At 37.4% G+C, this 17,699-nt stretch overlaps 1 protein-coding gene across 5 annotated transcripts in view; it reads right to left on the bottom strand.

Annotated features, from left to right (window-relative positions):
* CDK14 (cyclin dependent kinase 14) overlaps positions 1 to 17,699 on the bottom strand; it is a 330,724-nt gene that overhangs the window by 135,743 nt on the left and 177,282 nt on the right. For all 5 annotated transcript variants that reach the window (XM_052802555.1, XM_052802583.1, XM_052802574.1 and 2 more), the window contains one exon: positions 5,305 to 5,425. In XM_052802555.1, coding sequence (XP_052658515.1) covers positions 5,305 to 5,425 — 121 coding nt within the window. The remainder of the gene's footprint in view (positions 1 to 5,304; positions 5,426 to 17,699) is intronic.

The following is a 17,699-nucleotide window of genomic DNA, read 5'->3' on the forward strand; positions in this document are numbered from 1 at the left end:
TGACCCAACTCTCTGTAGCAATGCTCAGTTCCTATATTAATATTATATTCGTGAAGGATTAAAATGTACATGATCCCTTTTTTGCAAGATCTTTCTATTACTCACTTGTTCTGTAAAACCAGAATGCAAAAAAAGCTCAACAAAATAATCTTCAAATTTGAGCAACATTTTGCCATGAGATATCTTCCTGTTGAACATATTATTCCTGGTTTTCTTTTCTGGATCCAGATACCTTTATAAGGTACTTTCCTGACACATATGAAATGTATTTCTAGCAGTGGAAAAGTGATAGTAAATCTGATGTTCCAAATGGATAAAAGTAGTTTTTAGACAGGAACTGAAATGCCCTTCCAATAACTACAGACCAAGACGGTTTCCTCACACATGGTGTTTCTATGAATTTGACGCTATGAGAATTTTCCAATAAAAGCTAATTCAGCTGATAAAACTTTTGAAGAACTCACTGACAATGAGAGAAGTTTTATTAACAATACCTTGATAGTTACTGCAATATCCTCACCTTAGTATCCTAATCCTACAGATCAGCATTTCTTTGGAGTGGAAGTCATAATCATAAAGAACATCAAGGGCAAAAGAACTAATTTACCCTGCACTGTTTTCTCTCTCAAGCCCCAAGCAGTAATTTTTCAGGGCATACTGGGACTCCTGCTCTTGGATTTCTCTCTCTGCAAACTGTTTACAGCAGATACAGGATAAAGATGCCTTTCTAATGCCCCTGTGTAAAAACATAATTTGGTGCACCTGTGTCTAACACAAGATCCATTTTTGTTTAATAAATATCTTAATTACTGTCATAGGTCTTCATTGGTCAAATATTCATGAAAGCATGCGTGGAATTACAGTAAGCACTCAAATCTGCACTTGGAGCAGGCTATGTGCGGAAAGTGGTGTGTTCCTGAAAAATAGCATTTATTTTTCTAACAATAGGATAGAAAAACTCTGTATGAAGAGCTTTCCCTAAATTAAGATCAGATTTGAAATCATGTATATCAATCCAGATGTTACAAAGTCAAATAACAGTGATTTAATGAGCAATTTCATAACATTTGACTGGCCTAGTTTTAAGTGATTTCTTCCGCAGCACTAAACATAGCTGCTGTTAGTTAATAAAAGTGAATTTAAAATATATCACAGCCCATAACTTCTTAGGTTACCTGAACTGTCACTAAGAGTGTATTTTTTAAAAGCAAAACAACAGGATATGAAAAAAATTGCCAGCTGTTAGCAAACACAGTTTAAAGCCAGCTGCAGTTCAAAATAAAATATCCCTAGTGACTTCTTGATGTAAGCAACCCAGATGTAGCAGTACATGCATTACCAGAATCAAAAAGAATTTAATAACCTGTTTAAATTGCTTCATTTACTAATACTGTATTCTCCCTGTAAGGGAGAAATAGAATAGGTTCATTTGGGGATTTTTTCCCTATGTTTCTGTATTACTTATATATGGGTTTTAGTAATACATAAACCCTTTATGTATTGAAGCTTATTTTCCTTGCATTGACTTTCAAAGAACTGTAAAATTCAAGAATTAGGACAAGTTACACCAGAGGCAATGCAAAGTCATTTTCCTAGCTACTAGTAAGTCCTCATCAAGAGGGGAAAAAAAAAAAGGTATATCAAAGGTTATCACAACTCTTTGATGCAGTCATGGGTAGTATAATATATTCACACAATGCCGCTGTATCAAATGCTGTCAGCAGTAAATCACAAAGCCCACCACATTGATTTCCATCACCAGCCTGACACCACTAATGCATTTACGTCTTCATTAATATTATTTTATTGCCAGTGGCTATTTAAAAAAGAATGCAGGAGAATGTAACATTGCATGTGGATCATTAGCTTTTAGTTACTATCCTAATGCCCTACACTGGCAAACTAAGTGTAAAAATAGCCTGCAGCCTCTGCCACCTGCTTCCCAGCCACTGTCCAGTGGTTAATATTTGGACTCTTTTCTCATGCAGCTGGTCTTCTACTCAGTAGGAGCCCCACTTTTCATGGTGGTTCCCAAGGAACGGAATGTCATTTATCATGGCTATAGCAAAGCACCTGTGTCTTTTTTTTTTTTTTCTAAATGGAAGAAACAGCTGTGCTTTCTACCTCAACATTATTTAAATATTTAGTGAAGTGGCTGCCTAGTTTTGTCATCATGTAGATCATCAGTAAGGACACAGGAGTGCACACTCTATCTGCCATAATGACATAATGCCAGTATTTGCATAAAAATGCTAATGCTACAACCACACTTTTGATAATAAATTACCAAATTATCTTGGAATCTGATGGTAGGTGGGTTTCTCCCCATCTCCCTTCCTCCCACTCTGGGAAGCCACTAAGTGGTTTTAATGTAATTACAGCCCAGCTATGTACAATCGTTGTATAAATAAAGCCCCAAGCCTGCTTGTGCTCCAGCAGAGCTCACTGTTAGATGTGCCAAATAAGTGTAAGTGACCTTAACTTGCAACTATATCTCTCACAATCAAACTGGAAGCACTGTCTCAGATAACCCAGCAAAGCATAAAAGTAAAAACTTAAAGCTCTTCTGTCACACACAATATACATTTGCTCTAATCTGATTCCTGATGTGGCAGTAGCTAAGCCTCTACATAAATTCCTGCCATGTGAAAGAAACTGTATTACTAGGGCTTTTTTCTAAGCTTTTTGTAGTTCTCCAGTTTGTACAGGGCAGCAAAAATTTTGTAAGGGCTACAAATCTAGCATGAGAGCAGTATGACGTCTTTTTTCATTTGAAACAGAACTCACCACCTCTATCCCCGAGCACCTGGGTCTTTTTTAGACCTATATGAAATGCTCTGTGCAAAAAGACGTCATTTATTGATATCATTGAAGATGTAATTATTGTGTTCTTCCCCAATACTCTTGCATCATTTTTGTCAGGACACAAAATAATGACCTGGATTGCTGAAGTGGCATTTTAAGTCATTCCTTGATCTTCCCTGTTGTCCATGTAATTTTAATATAAACATATAATTATGAAATAAATGCTCTGTCCGTATTTATAGTATGTTTAAAATGCTTCTATTAGCTGCATGGCTTAATTTGATCTCTATCGCGGTAACACCACATAGTTTGCCTGGACTTTTTAATAGCTCTTTTACTAAAATCATTATTGGGAGGAATGTTAAAAGATCTACTTTTGACAAGCTATTGAACTTTTGAGTGAACCATTTTTCTTTATGGAAAAAGTTTCAGTGAGAATCAAAAATGTTTTTAAATCTTTTGTTCAGTGTAAAAAAAAAAAAAAAAAGACCCCACCTTAATTTCAAAGTGCAATAATTTTTTTAATTGGTAAAAAAAAAAAAAAAATTCCAATGTCTCTTTTGACTAAAAAAACATTTTAGAGGACTTTTTGAGCAGTTTGCTCTATTAAAGCATTTAAAAATTTTCTTCAGCCATTTCCCTGTATTCTTTCATTCTCTTTGTACTTCACAAATTGAGACATGCATGTACACAGGTACACAAAGATGTGGGACTCTCAAGAACTGAACACATGTAGGCTGAACTATAAGATGAGCAGAAAGAACTATTAATGTCTCCCAGCTATTCCCATCCTCTGACACAGTTGTCCTGCCTCACCCCAAGCAAGTCGAGCTTCTTGCTGAGAGTGTCAGAGGTGTACCTTGGAAAAGAGGTGACTGCAAAACATCAGGAGCAGATGGGATGCAGAGATTGCATACAGATTGTGAAGACCCCACGTTGAACCTGAGCTTTGGGAAAAGAGGACAGTTTTAGGATAGATGAGAAGCTGAGATGCAGGGGGAAATTATTTTACATCTGTAAGGTGAAGAATGGTTTGAAGAAAACCAGACAGCTGATATAGAAGGTACTGCCTTTGGCTCTCTGGTGCAGTTGCACTATCACAACGTTCACATTTGGAGAAGTTTGCTCACCCTCCCTTTCCTGCCTCTTGGTTTACCTACCCTTACAGTTCAAGGAACTAGAGCAGTCAGAGGCCCAGTTATATTAAACACTCTCTTCAGTATTAGATATTCCAGTATTTATACTCTGTAACACCTTCGAATGAAAGAATCCTGCAGCTTCTAACTGCTGGCCCCAGGAGTCAAGACCTACCAGTGCCACAGGGAAAAATTAGATGAGATTTTCAGGAAAACACAGCTTTTCATCCCACATTCTCTGATCTCAGCTACAGGACTAAATACAACCTAGTCATGCTTAGTTTCCTTCCTCAGCAAAAAAATATTCCTGCTAGGTCATCAGCTTCAGCACTATGCTGCAAGATTACCTTGACAAATATTATTCACCCACTATATGAAAACATAAGGTCCTTTTAACCTTATCTTACAGTTACCTCTAGATTTTAACGTAATTCTAAATTTAGGTTGTCTGTGTTAAAGATATTTCAGCAAACTACAAAAAAATCATTCTATTTTTCTGAAACTTGTCCAGTGTATTTTTTTCCTCAAATGAAATGAGTTGTATAGATTTAAAAAGTCAAATAGATATTAAAAAAAGATTAACATCTTCCAGAGCATGAGACTTTCTACGTAAGGGAAAAAATCTTTTTTTCACATTTCTGTTTCTTGAATCAGCATGCATTGCTTCTGCTAACACAGTTGAAGCTCTTACCAGTTACAGAATTTGTACAGATTACAGAGATCCTGTGACCTCAAAACCTACAGGATAAACGAAGAACCTCCACCTTGGTTTCTAACAGTCAAAAAACCAACCATCATCTTTGTTCAACACAGGACTAAATGACGTTATCAAAAAGGAGCAAGCAAGGTGCCATATATTGTATGCATCAAACTGCCCTTTCAAACCTGCAGGTCTAAATAAAATCTGTAGGTTTGAAAGAAAACTATTCAGTGATGTGTCACACACTGATCTACCGCTAACAAGTACAGCAGATTAAGAACTGAGGCTGTATTCTCACATCCAGAGAATCCCAGTTTTGTCCCTGCTACAGCTGGGCATGGTGAAAGCCTATCTTCTGCAAAACAAGTATCATATCACATCAAAGTACCACATTAAGACTACAAAAGTCAATCAACAACTCAGTCTCTTGCAAAGCACCAATGGCTCTTCTAGTGGTGTGTCAACAGCAGGTACCAGCTGCCAACCGGTGGGGTGGCAAAAGGGGATCCCTTTAGGGAGATACTGAGTGAACCACACAGATTACTACACACAAGTTTTTTAACCTGTACCATTGATCTCACTACATATTTGTTTTACACATCTAAAAAAAAAATCAAAGCTAAAGCACCTACACAGAATCTTGTGTAAGGATTCTATACTTACCACATGTCAAGGCATGTGGAATATTCTGTTGATCCCAGAAGGACATCTGGAGGCCTGTACCATAGGGTTACGACTTCATTGGAATATGTATGGCTGGGAACTGATTTAGCTCTTGCAAGACCTGTGGGGTAAATACAAACAAATTAATGCAAACAAACCAAAGAAATTGTTTACTGTATAGTTATGATCCTAAAAGGATATATGAGCACACGTCACATAACATGACGGCATGTTGCAAGTGTTTTTTCTTCTAGTATTGGAATAAGTTTCTTAATGAAAGAACATGGTAGCATGTATCATTTAACACCTGGCTGAACAGAGCTGTGAATATTATGAAGGAATAATAAAATATGTTTTTCATAATGACAACCACAGGCCCAGGAGAAATGCAAAGATACATTGTGGCATACCTAAATGAAAGACAAATAAACAAAGATTTTCATTTCCATTAACTGCTCATCCTTAGGCATCGATAGTCTTTCATATCAATGTTATTCAGAAAAAGGAAATGAAAAGGAAACTCCCAGACAAATAGTGCCACAGCTGAAATCTGGGTTTTTTAGGGGAGCCTAAGGAAACGTTCCACAGTTTACACTGCAAACCCCAGCCTGCTTATTCAAGTTTATATTTGAAAGCAGTACACTCTTACACATTGCCATTCAAATAAATATTAATATTGCAGTAATACATCAGAAAACGATGTCCAAAATTCTTCTCTCTCAACAAATGTATATTGGCAGTGCACCAATCTCAGAAGCAGAAATCATTTCAATTAAATCTGTGGCCTACTAAAGATATACTATTTACAATAATTGTCTTTTAAGCTTGTAAGTAATTTAAAATGATTCACATTACTACATAACCATGCTCTATCTCATGTAAAATTGGAAAGATTTTAGGAGAGACCCTCATGCTAAAAAACAGCAGAAGAGTGTACTTTTCTAACAGTTCTCCTACAGAAGCCTCTCTCCTCCAGGAAGATTTTCAGGCCCATGGTGACTTCCCATCACGGGCCTGCAAACACCTTTTTCAAATAATCTGCTCCTAGTTACTGCCCTGAGACCATCCACTCCCTTGCCAAGAACACTGGACATGCACAAGTAACGGAAATGAGAAGAATGTGCTACTGGGTTTTTTGTGTCTTCCTAAACAAAGAATTACTGATTTCCCTTTCACAAAACAAATGAAATTACTAAAACAGAAGGTCATGTCTTATACCTTACAAAAACCAAAAAGCAAAGTCATACACTCAGAAAGAAATATGCAACATGAGAATTCACGTAAGAGTGCAGATGAGAGTCCTCTGCATCTTTATTCTTAATACACTGGAGAAGCTATTTAAGAACAGTTAATCTCAGTGAATATATCTCCATAGTAATGATGGCAAATCTTGCCAGTAGATTGCATTATCAGCTGATTACAGCAATTAGACCAGTGTAGGGGAATAATTTGACTTGTATGCCAGAACTTCTTCTAAAAAAAATTACATTTCAAATATGAATAACCAATTTTTTTAAAGTTTTCAGACCTCCATCTCTTTTACGTTTGTGCACCTGGCCACCAGCTTGATGAATAACCTGGCTTACACGGACAACTCAGGGTTGGTCACATACAGCCCTGAAGAGGCCAGAGGAGAGGTCACATCACACGCTGTGCAGTGCCTCCACCTCCAGAGTAATGTTTTTGCTTCTACGATATCAGAAACCACCCAGTGCTCTAACTGGTGAACAGTTTTTATTTCTAGTCTGAGCACCTACATCCCACGTGACTAAACTGAAACAGTAGTCCCTGAACTTGTGGATATGGACCTACTATTATTAAGCTAAATAAACATTATGAAAGTGTTTGAGAAGCCTGGATGGTGAATGCCTCCATCCTTCTTTGTGTGTCTGAGCCTTGCCTGAGGAAGACTGAATTTGGCTGCAAACAACTTCCTCTCTAATCTTCTAGCTAGCTTTGCTAAGACAAAAGGCATAGGCAGACAAGGAAAAGGCATTTTTAAGAAGCCAGCAACATCATGTGATTTGGGGAAAACTGTCAAAAAACTTTAGAGCTTGTGGGGTGAAGAATAAACTCAGGTTTCCATGACACAAAGTCTTTGATCCATACATTCAAGAAATCTCCCATGTAGGGAGGAATGAGTATTCAACTTGCCCTACCAGAAATCATACTGCAAATAATACAATATCCATGCTTGCCTGCCAGTTTCTGCCACTTTACTGGCCAGGATGGAACTTTGCTAGTGCTATAGTCAGCCCAAGCACACCTTTCCTCCTCCTGTGTGACCATTCAGCACAGAACCAGTCTTCCCATCCTGCTGGGACTGCCACCCATCCTGTTTCCTCAGCCCACTGCTTCGAGATCTCCTCCACCTCTAATTTGTTCCAGGGTAACTAAAATCCATTCGATTTTCAAAGGATGGCCCTTTTGGGCTAATCCCAGCCTGTTGGACAACTAAATGTTTTTCTTTAATCTGCTCTTCACTCCCAAAACACCATGAAAGCCTCATTTAAGGTTAACTGCTACATCTGGTTTCTCAGTTATAAGAGGATCATTACTGAAATGGAGAAAGTTATAAACAAAACCTTAATTTGTACAAGCAAGTTGAGGCCATACACTGGCATCAGACAGCATCGCCAGGTGTAAGAGGTGTACAGGTACAGGCCATATGTTTTAAGTTGTGGCCAGCTGGTTTCCTAGTTGGGCACATCACTACTTTGGAAACTAAATGGCCCAATGGAAAGCAGGAGGGAACAATCGAGAGAAATACTCACAAAGGCTAAAATTTGGCAGAGGAAAATTTGGCACAGTCCTGCTGTTCAGTCAATCACTCCCCCTGTGCAGAACTGAAATGACCTGAATTAGGCTAATGCCTTGGAGGACCTGCTTTCTCTCAGGGAAGGAGCAAAGTTTGCTTTTTCTGAATAACACTCTGCACAAAGAAGGCATTTGCAATTATGAACACTTTCACTTGAAGACTCAAAATTAATGCAAATGTCTCTTATCACACTTACAGCATGAAAAAATATCTTCATCTTTCAGATATATTTACAGTTTAAAAAGAATGCTATCAAAATATATACGTGGAACACTAACAAGATACTGCATTTCTTGTCTTGATGCTCCAGATGCAAATAGATGACAGTTACCAGGTTGGGTTGGGGTTTTTTTTCAGATATCCTTCTGCAAGAAAATTTGCTACATATTTTATATCCTTTTGCACATCCAAATATGCTTACTCATGCAAAATTTATTTAACCACATCCTTCAACTGAAAGAAAACTGAAGGGTAGGATTAATTAGCACAGCGTGTTCGATCACTTTCTTTAAGGGTTCCCTGTCTGTTTCCATGGTTACACTACAGGAAGAGCGACAATCTCATTTTAAAAAGACAGAGCTTATGGGGGATCATCAAAACTTCAAACCTTAATGGGCAGTGTGCGTAAAGCCAAAAGGTAAATCGAGATCACTAGGTGAGTACCCAATATTTACATACTGCTGCTTGAGCACTTTTTTGCCTGGGAAGGTAGAGGGAGGACCTCCTGACAAGCAGTGAACTCCCCTCCAGTTCCTGTGTCTTCTGAAAGATAAAAGGTCAACATGTATCCTGCTGTTGCAGCCTTCTTTTGAGAGAAGGAAGCCAAGCATAAGGCCCAGTTATTAAAAGTCATCAGACCCACTGGGGAACTTGTGTGTAATTATGGGAAGAACAGACACTGTTTAATGTTCTCCAGACACTTACTTCTATGGCCATTATTTATTCAAACTGAAAGAAGAAACTGTTCTGATGCATTACATACTGCAAGGCTTGCACAACAGCATCTACCTGTACTTGATGCAAACCACAACTTTCTTTTAACTCATTCATTAAACAACAGCTCAGGATACCCTGCAATGCCCTGTACTTAAAATACAGAGTGAATGATCTATGCCTTATGTATGTATATGTCTTTAACACACAAAACCTGCTGCCTCCTACTCTGAATTTAAAAAAACAACAAAAAAAAAAGTAAGAGGATATTTCCTTCCTTGGTAGATACAATTTTCTCTGCTTTGTCTGACTTATCTTTTATCTCAGACTCAGAGGTTGTATCTGATTTTACCTAGCATCAGTTATTGACAAAACACATTGCACTGATGTATCACTGTAATTTCTAAATTGTATTTGGCTTTTACAAGAGGCCGCAGCTATATACAGACTCAAGACCTATTCAGTACACATACCTTTGGCTACATGAGCACAAATATTAATATTTGATATCTCTTTAGCTGCAGGATAGCTTTCTAGTGAAGTTCACACAACAATCAGGAAGCCTTTGTTCACAGCTAATATGATTCTGCAAATGAGGAAACCAGTCACGTTTGCAAAAACAAGGGCTTGCCAACCATGTGCATGGTTTCCTTTTCCCTTATACCTTAAATCTTGAGCTCTTTACTATTTTGATTTAGATATATCAAAAAGGGCTCTAGCAAGGCATATTGCAAAAAAAGAAAGGTTTTTTTGCTGTTTTTCCTTGATTCAGATTATTTTTGTACTTCCTTTTTTAGCCTCTCGTTTTGTTTATTTTAACAATTACCTAGAATTTGAGGTAAAAGGCTTATAAAACCATAACTATGATGCAGTAACAATATTAAAATATTGTTAATGTATTCTATTGTAGATAATGAACTGTCAACTTCACTTAACCTGTTTACTCAGCTACTTGTTTTCCAACAGAAGCATATTTATTCAGTGAATACCTGAATGACAACAAACCAGAAGTAAAATGGGTGGAAACACCGACACTGCTTCAATGAAGCAGTCAGCTCTCTAACCCAGAAGTCAGTTCTCGGCAATCAAAAGCATCCTGCAGGCTTTAGTTCCCTCTGCTGCTTACCTGAACGGGTCTGTCTCCAAGATGCAGCTTTACCAGGGCATCCGAGTTAAATTCCTTTCAAATAAGATGAATTACCTACAATGTCCTATGCCTGAGTCCTAATACAGCCACTAGATTACTGTAGTGCTGTTCATTTATAAAAGTTACCCACTATCAGGGAGAGCCTAATTAGGTTCCCCAATTAATATTCCCAAAATGCACTTGAGCAATGACTGGTCTTCCAAACTGGTGTGCAGGAGTCAGTCTTCAAGAGACAGAGAGCATTAAGTAAGGCAAAAGGCATGTGTGCCTCTCAGCCTGTCTGTTTTTTCCAGCTGTATCAGTTGTTCTAACAAAAGATTATTTTTCCCTGTAAATCTTTTCTCATGTATGTCTTCAGACAATCACTTACAGTAACACAGACAATAATTATTCTGGTCTGTGAATAGGACTCAACTGTCAATTTGACAAACACAAGTTACAGAACGGGGAGACGCAGAACTATTTTTTCTGCTACCAGAAAGAATGACTCTAGCCCTCATGAAAAATATTTTTCTTTTTTCAACAACTCCAGCATCATCTCTTTCGTCATCACCTCTTTCCTCTGCCTCCTGAGCCACCCAAAGGATCATAAGGCAGTGGAAAAGTGGGATACGAGAATGAGCTCAGCTGTTGGTTGTATATTAAAAGACTCCTTTGATTAATTTGACTGAAAGCCATCCTAGTTATAAAGCTGTTTATTTCCCTGCTTTAAAATCCTTATAAAAAATTTCTGACACATTTTGAAAAAGCCCACTGATGCTGAACATGTACAATGACTGCCAAATTCATTCATTGTCTATTAGCAGAAAGAAACAAACTAAAAATTTGGTTCCAATCAAAAAGTGGTATGGAAATGCAAAAGAAATATACATTCCATTTTTGACTCTGGGAAAATATATCTATTCCCATGGCCTTCTGGGTCAGCACAAATATGTTCAAACTGCCTCTGCTAGCCTGGAAGCAGAAAAATAACAGTGTGGGCAGGAAAAAAAAAAGAAACAATCTGCACCAACACTGGAAACACGCACAGATGCAAAAGCTAACGGAACTCAAGGACAGATAGCAATTTCACATCAAAGATAACTTCTGCATTACTGAAAAGACCTGGATTCATTATGGATATGGTATACGTGCCCACAATACCCTAACAGTTGACTGATTTAAATCTTGCTTTCCAGATTCTGGATTTTTACTCAATGATCCTCAGTTTATTGTCTCACAAAAAACCTGTATGAAGATGTTGCCCTCTACTCTTAACAACGTCCCAGAATGAACACGCCACTTTGCTAATAAGGCTGTAAGTGAAAATGTCAGAATTACTATTCCACAGTGAAGTTATTAGGTTTGAAGCAAAGAGTCAACAACGACTAACAGATGGTTTTAAATTGCGAAGATCTGCAGAGCGCAGGGAGGACATTATAGAAAGGACAAACAGGCAGAAAATTGCCTTTTCACTTTCATTATCTTTCACTGAAAATGAGAGGTAATGCATGTGAGGATATTTTAATATTCCCTGAGAAAAAGAGAGAAAACTGGGAAGCAGCTATGAATTAATAAGCCCAATAGTGGACAATGATTTGAGTTTAGAAGAAAATAATAAAAAAATTATATGCGGACTTTTAAGACATATGAGCAATGAACTTGCTCAAGACAAGAAAGGTAATAGACCACTTTCCTACAGTTTTGAGGTATAAATGTTTCACTGTCATTAGGATTTTCCCCTAACAATATCAAAGGAATTCAAAAAAGAAGAAATAAAGTGATCCAGGGGAAAAGTGTTGTATGGAGACAAACTGAGAGCTATGGATGTCCAATTTGATGAAGTGTAATAGTCCATCAAGCACCAACCACAGAAGTTAACAACTTACTGGAGGCTATCGTGTATGAAGTCAACAATTCACTGTGATGCTTATCTGAACAACTAAAAGCAGGACTGCAAGAGCCATTTTTGGATGGCTCCATCTGGGGTTCAAGTAAAAATGAACCAACCCTTATCGACTGGTACTTTAGTAACTTAGCACTTGATAAAAGTGCAGTAGGTACTTGACATATTGCATGAGACAGGATAAATACAATATACCAGCAAAGAAATAAATATGCTTGCTCTGTGCTGTGGAAGACTTATCTTTTTTAGAAAACCATCATGTAGACAAACTGCCTCCCCCTTTGTTCGGGTGCTAAGAGGACTGAATACATACCAGATGCAAGCCCCTCATATACAGGGCAGCAGTACCCTTTAAATCCTTCTAATTTAATGTTCTATTAAATATGACAGCTGAAGAACTGTTAAATAAGCACAATTTGGTGCTACTGTAGTAATTCAGAGTCATGCAAACAGAAACACAAAAGCTAAGTTTCACCAAAAGTTTTATATTCAAACATCTAATGCCAGTTGTTTACACTCAGGTAATTTTGTTTCTTAACTGACCATACTACACTGGCAGTGACAAGGTGATGCCACAGCAAACGCATACCGCTCTCTCCATCTATTAATGGGGTCTACAACTCAGTGCAGTTAATCTGTGGAGTGCTGAACACTGATGAAAGGCAATGATAGCTGCATGAGCACTGGGATGTTACTCTATGGAGTGATTCATTCCAGTGGGATACTACAATTTTGCTGATCCACCATTTCCCATCTAGAAGTAAAATATCTGGAGAACTTTGATGAAGAGAATACTTCAGCTCATGGTCAACTACTAAAAGCCTAATCAAGTACCTGCAAATTTATTTACAAACAGATCAGATCCCAGGCACTGGTCTAGGATAGTTAATTCAACAAGAACAGGGCTACATGGAGAAACAAGTATTTGAACAACATTAACATCTACAAACAAACAGTACTTTTGAAAAGCAGATCTAACAACTATTTTATTTATAAATCAAACAACACTGCCATTTGACATTACCCTGCAGGAGTGGAATTTGTGAATTTGAAAAACTGTCACCACGTGTATTGAAACCGTCAATTCTTACAGTACAAAGTCTGAGTTATGTATAAACGGCACAATTCTGCAACTACCAGCCACCGACTCCTGGCCCCTGATACTGCACAGCCAATGCAATTACGTTTGATGTACCTGCTTTTCCAGCTAAGGTGCCACCCAAGCATACATTTCTATGCTGCAGGATGCAGCTGCATTTGTTCCATTTTCCTGCCTCGTCTTTTGAACCATGGCTGCCCTGCCTGGCACAAATGGTTCTCTAGTGATCATGGAGTTTAATCCAAGCTGCTTCCAGTACTTGAGCTAGACTATTTATAGATAGGACAAATACTCAGCTGATTTTTCTCATTGCTACAATATGTTATACTCTGCAGCTTATGTATCTTCATGGCAGGTAAAACACTGTCTTGGCTGTTCTGCCGAAGAATTCCAGCACGTTTTGCATGTGCTATCACATTAGTACATACGTTCACATACTAGATAACACCCACAGCATCTAAAAACACACCTGCCTGCTCTGGCTTAAGTCAGAGAAAAATGATCTGAAAACATCAGTACAGTATGGTACAGGCATTGGTGCAAAACTAACAAAACTAAAAAACCAAAAATCCTCAATTATTTCAAAGCTTTTTGAGATACAACAAAGAACAAAGTAACTATAGGAGACTGAAAGATTTCACTAAATTTTAAAATTATTTTCATTTTTCTTTCAAGTGTGAAACCGTTAAGAAGACCTGTGTAAATACTGTTGCTTCTGTAAAGCAATATTATGAAGCAACGTCTTACAACAGGAATCTCTGGAGTCTCAGATTCACCTGTTCAATTGAATCGCTCCTCAAAACTCATTTATTGTATATGTCATCTTAAATTAGCTGAATCACAAATCTTAGAAGAAAAGTTTTATGTGAGAGACATTCCAATATGCTTAGGTCTAAATGATTATTTGACTTTGCATCAGTAATTAGGCATCTGTATTCCTGCAGAGCCACCTAATCAGTTCTTAATACAATTCTGTCACAGAAAAAGAAGAAATGAAAACAGACAATTTCATTTTTTAAAAAGTTACATTAGAAGAGCATTAAGGCTGTGCCTTAACAGTATGATTCTGGAAATATGTAGTTAAAAAGCAAATGTTCCTCATGCAGCATCTTTTTCTACAGTGACACTGAAACACTGAAATGCCACTGCCAGGACAGCAAAATTGGAGCTACACAACCAAATCTAGTCTATTATGTACAGATGGAAGCCTACCAAGTCAGCAGAATTGCTGAATCCTGTATCATAACTGAATAAAACAAGTGAAACTTCATTAGCACTGAAACCAAGCCATTCTTTTATCTATCCTTTCATTTAACTTAAGGACTATAGATGTACTTCTCCATGCAATGCTTGATAAAAGCTACTTGTAGATTGCAAGCAAAGGATCCCTGATAGTATTTTGACCACAGACAAAATACTACTGTCATATTATTAGTACCTTTGAAACATTTCATGTTTTATTTAAACTATTTCAACTTTGCATGTATGAGCAAATTTTAAGTACAGGTGAGCACATCTCATTTAGCATCACATCCTGAGCACTATAAGATAGAATGGACAAAGAATTGCCAAAGTTTCAAGAAGCTAACATTAGGCATTTGTGTTTATAAAGTACATTTCAGTGAGCCACTGCCTTTTTTTCTTATTCCTTTTTTTTTTAATTTAGTTTTTTTCCTAAGGTCTACAAGACAGTCAAAGCTGAATCAAATTTCCAGCCTGCTTGAAGAGTCCATAACTTAACATCAGTAATGACAGTACTGACATAAAAAGTTTTTCCCTTCTAGTGCCTCATACTCAGTATCTGCTTTTACAATCAAATCAACACACTGCAGTTAATATCTAACTTAAAGGCCGCTGCAACGCAATATCCTTAAAAGCAAATAATAGCCACAAGAGCAAATATAACTGAAAAATTCGATGTCTGAGTGACTTAAAAATTGCTGCAATAAGAAGAATATGAGTATGTTCATGGCTGTGGGTGGCAATAAAAGAACTGACATCTGAAAATCTCCTTCTCCCTTATTTCCAATGACCACAGAAAAAATTGCTATAATATCTGACATATTATAAGCCATAACAGCTAAAGGTGTGAAAAGCTGAAATGACCTTGGAGGAGAGCTTGGGCACCTTTACCAAGGTGAAGATCTAACCAGTCACTCTGCCTACCATGTAACACGAAAGTCATGCAGCAGCATCTCCTCCCTATGCAAAATGGTTGTTAATGTTCCCACATCACCCAGATAAAAAGCTGCTGATTCCTGATCTGCCACTTTAATATTGGTACCTTTGTGTCTTTCAACATTTTGCTTGACCTCTCATAGTTTGATTATTTGTAACATATATAAGGGTAGCTATGTGGAGTTAACATTTGTACAGCTCTTTGGAAATGTAAACCACTGGAGAAGTGTTAAGTATTACTGAGACAAGCACTGCCTGACCTCTTCTGGCTATCATGAAGGCCAATTGCTGCAGGGGAAATTCTCATCTTAATGCAAGTAGACCTGCAAGTGTGATTTTCATTTACATCAGTATGAATTGTGCATCTATAAATATATTAATATATCCAGCCCTGTGTCCTCCAGAAGGAATGAAAAAACCCTGCATAAATTATTTAAAATTACGTAGATAAAAAGTGACTGTATTGCAGTAAGGTAAGGTTTTAAACTGTCTGGGGCAAAACAAATGATGTTGTAAGTTACAGAACCATCACCTCTTTAAAATGCTATCTCAATTATTTCATATCACGTTAAATGGCACATTTCTCTTAATGAACTGACAGTCCCTGTTCACGTTACTCTTTTTCTTTGCATATCAATATTTTTGTTCTGACTTATGATGAATTCTTTCTTCTTTATCCCACGCTGTTTTCCAGTTATCCTTTAATTTCCACACAGCTGATTATTTCAGGTGTAAAATAAATCTGCATAACTATTAACACATTAATGAAACTAAAACGATTTTAAAATTTGGCATAATTTTCTCACTATGTAATATAGTATGTTCTCTTAATTAAGGAAACATTAAACAAAACCATAATCAGACCACAAAAGCAAAGATGGATGGTACTATGGCATCAACCAGGATGGCTATATTTGAAAACTTCACCATGACCATAGTCATTGTTTTCCCCCGTAACTGCTGTATCAGAAACAAGCAAAGAAGCTTCAGAACAATAAAGTTTTAAAGGAAGTTCAATATTTTAAATACAGGGGCTTGTAGCCACAGTAGTCAAAAGGCTAGGGCTATAAAAGAAGCAAGATGTGTAGGAAGAGAAAATGTTCTCAATAAAAAACTGATAGGAGAACATAGTCACGTGGCTGAGTAAGGCTTTTTTTCAATTAAAAAAACCTTTGTCATTGCTGCCCAGATTTTAAATACATTTACAGATTCATTTGGATGGATGGATGTCTCTTGTACAGACAGCAGATCACAGTTCTCCATGTTTTTTGTGCAATAATCACATAACAGCCTGGTTGACACTTAGGTGGGGAATACAAGACAATGAAAAAAATTACGATTGTGGTAATAATGCAAGACCACAGTCAGCATTGAGCTAGCTGCAGTACAGATGACATCTAAATCCCATGATGTTCTTAAGTACAAAACACTGAAACAGATTTTTCATTACAGTTGTTTTAATAGTGTCATAACCAACTTCCTTTATTGCCCTTAATGGATAATTAAGATGCTTTCTCCCTTTTTAAAGGCTCAATGTAACTATCTTGTAACAATGGGAAACTGGATTGAACCTTAAGTAATCTGAGATGTGTTTAACAGGGGACCCATCTGGTGAGTCACGCCAATCTCCAGCTCCTTAATGGTTTAAAAAACAAAAATATTTTAAAAAATTTTCCTGATCAGTCAATAATCCTGCACAGTGCTTCTTGGTGGGAAGGGCTTAAGTTACAGCATCTACTTTAGTAATAGCTGAAAAGGCTGGTATATTTAAGAAATTTTAATTTCAACTGTCAAAAAGCAATCAGTGAAGACTGACATGGCCAAAAATTCAGTGTGTGGCTCTATTTTGTATTTACTACTAGTAGAGGGAAGTTAAAGTCTTAGTTGAACAAAACTGAACGTCACAGCTTTTGCAAAGTGCTGTCTCCAGATAGCAAACCTGTATCAAATATATCAAACCCAATTTCTGTCCATAAGGTATTTTTTCTGCATGAACTCTCACAATGGCAATTATTTATTTAGATTCACCTGATACCTCAATAAAACCATCAGATCTATGAAGCAAATTAGACTGAGGTACACAATGGAAACCAAACAGATATGAGAAGCAAGAAGCATCTGCAACGGCACTAGACCACAGTCTCTCCTACACCTTCTTCTCTGAAACAATGCACAGAGGAATTCTTTAGCCCAAATGCCAGAAATCAAACCTACCCCTCTGCACTGCTGTCACTTGAGATTTCCTGCCACCTACACATCTCTTCTCCCCCTCCACCACAGATCTCTTCTGGGCAAGATGAGAGAAGGTCACGAGCACAGCAGATGAAGCCCTGGC

Source organism: Harpia harpyja, chromosome 1 (assembly GCF_026419915.1).
Source record: "Harpia harpyja isolate bHarHar1 chromosome 1, bHarHar1 primary haplotype, whole genome shotgun sequence".
Lineage (NCBI taxonomy): Eukaryota > Metazoa > Chordata > Aves > Accipitriformes > Accipitridae > Harpia > Harpia harpyja.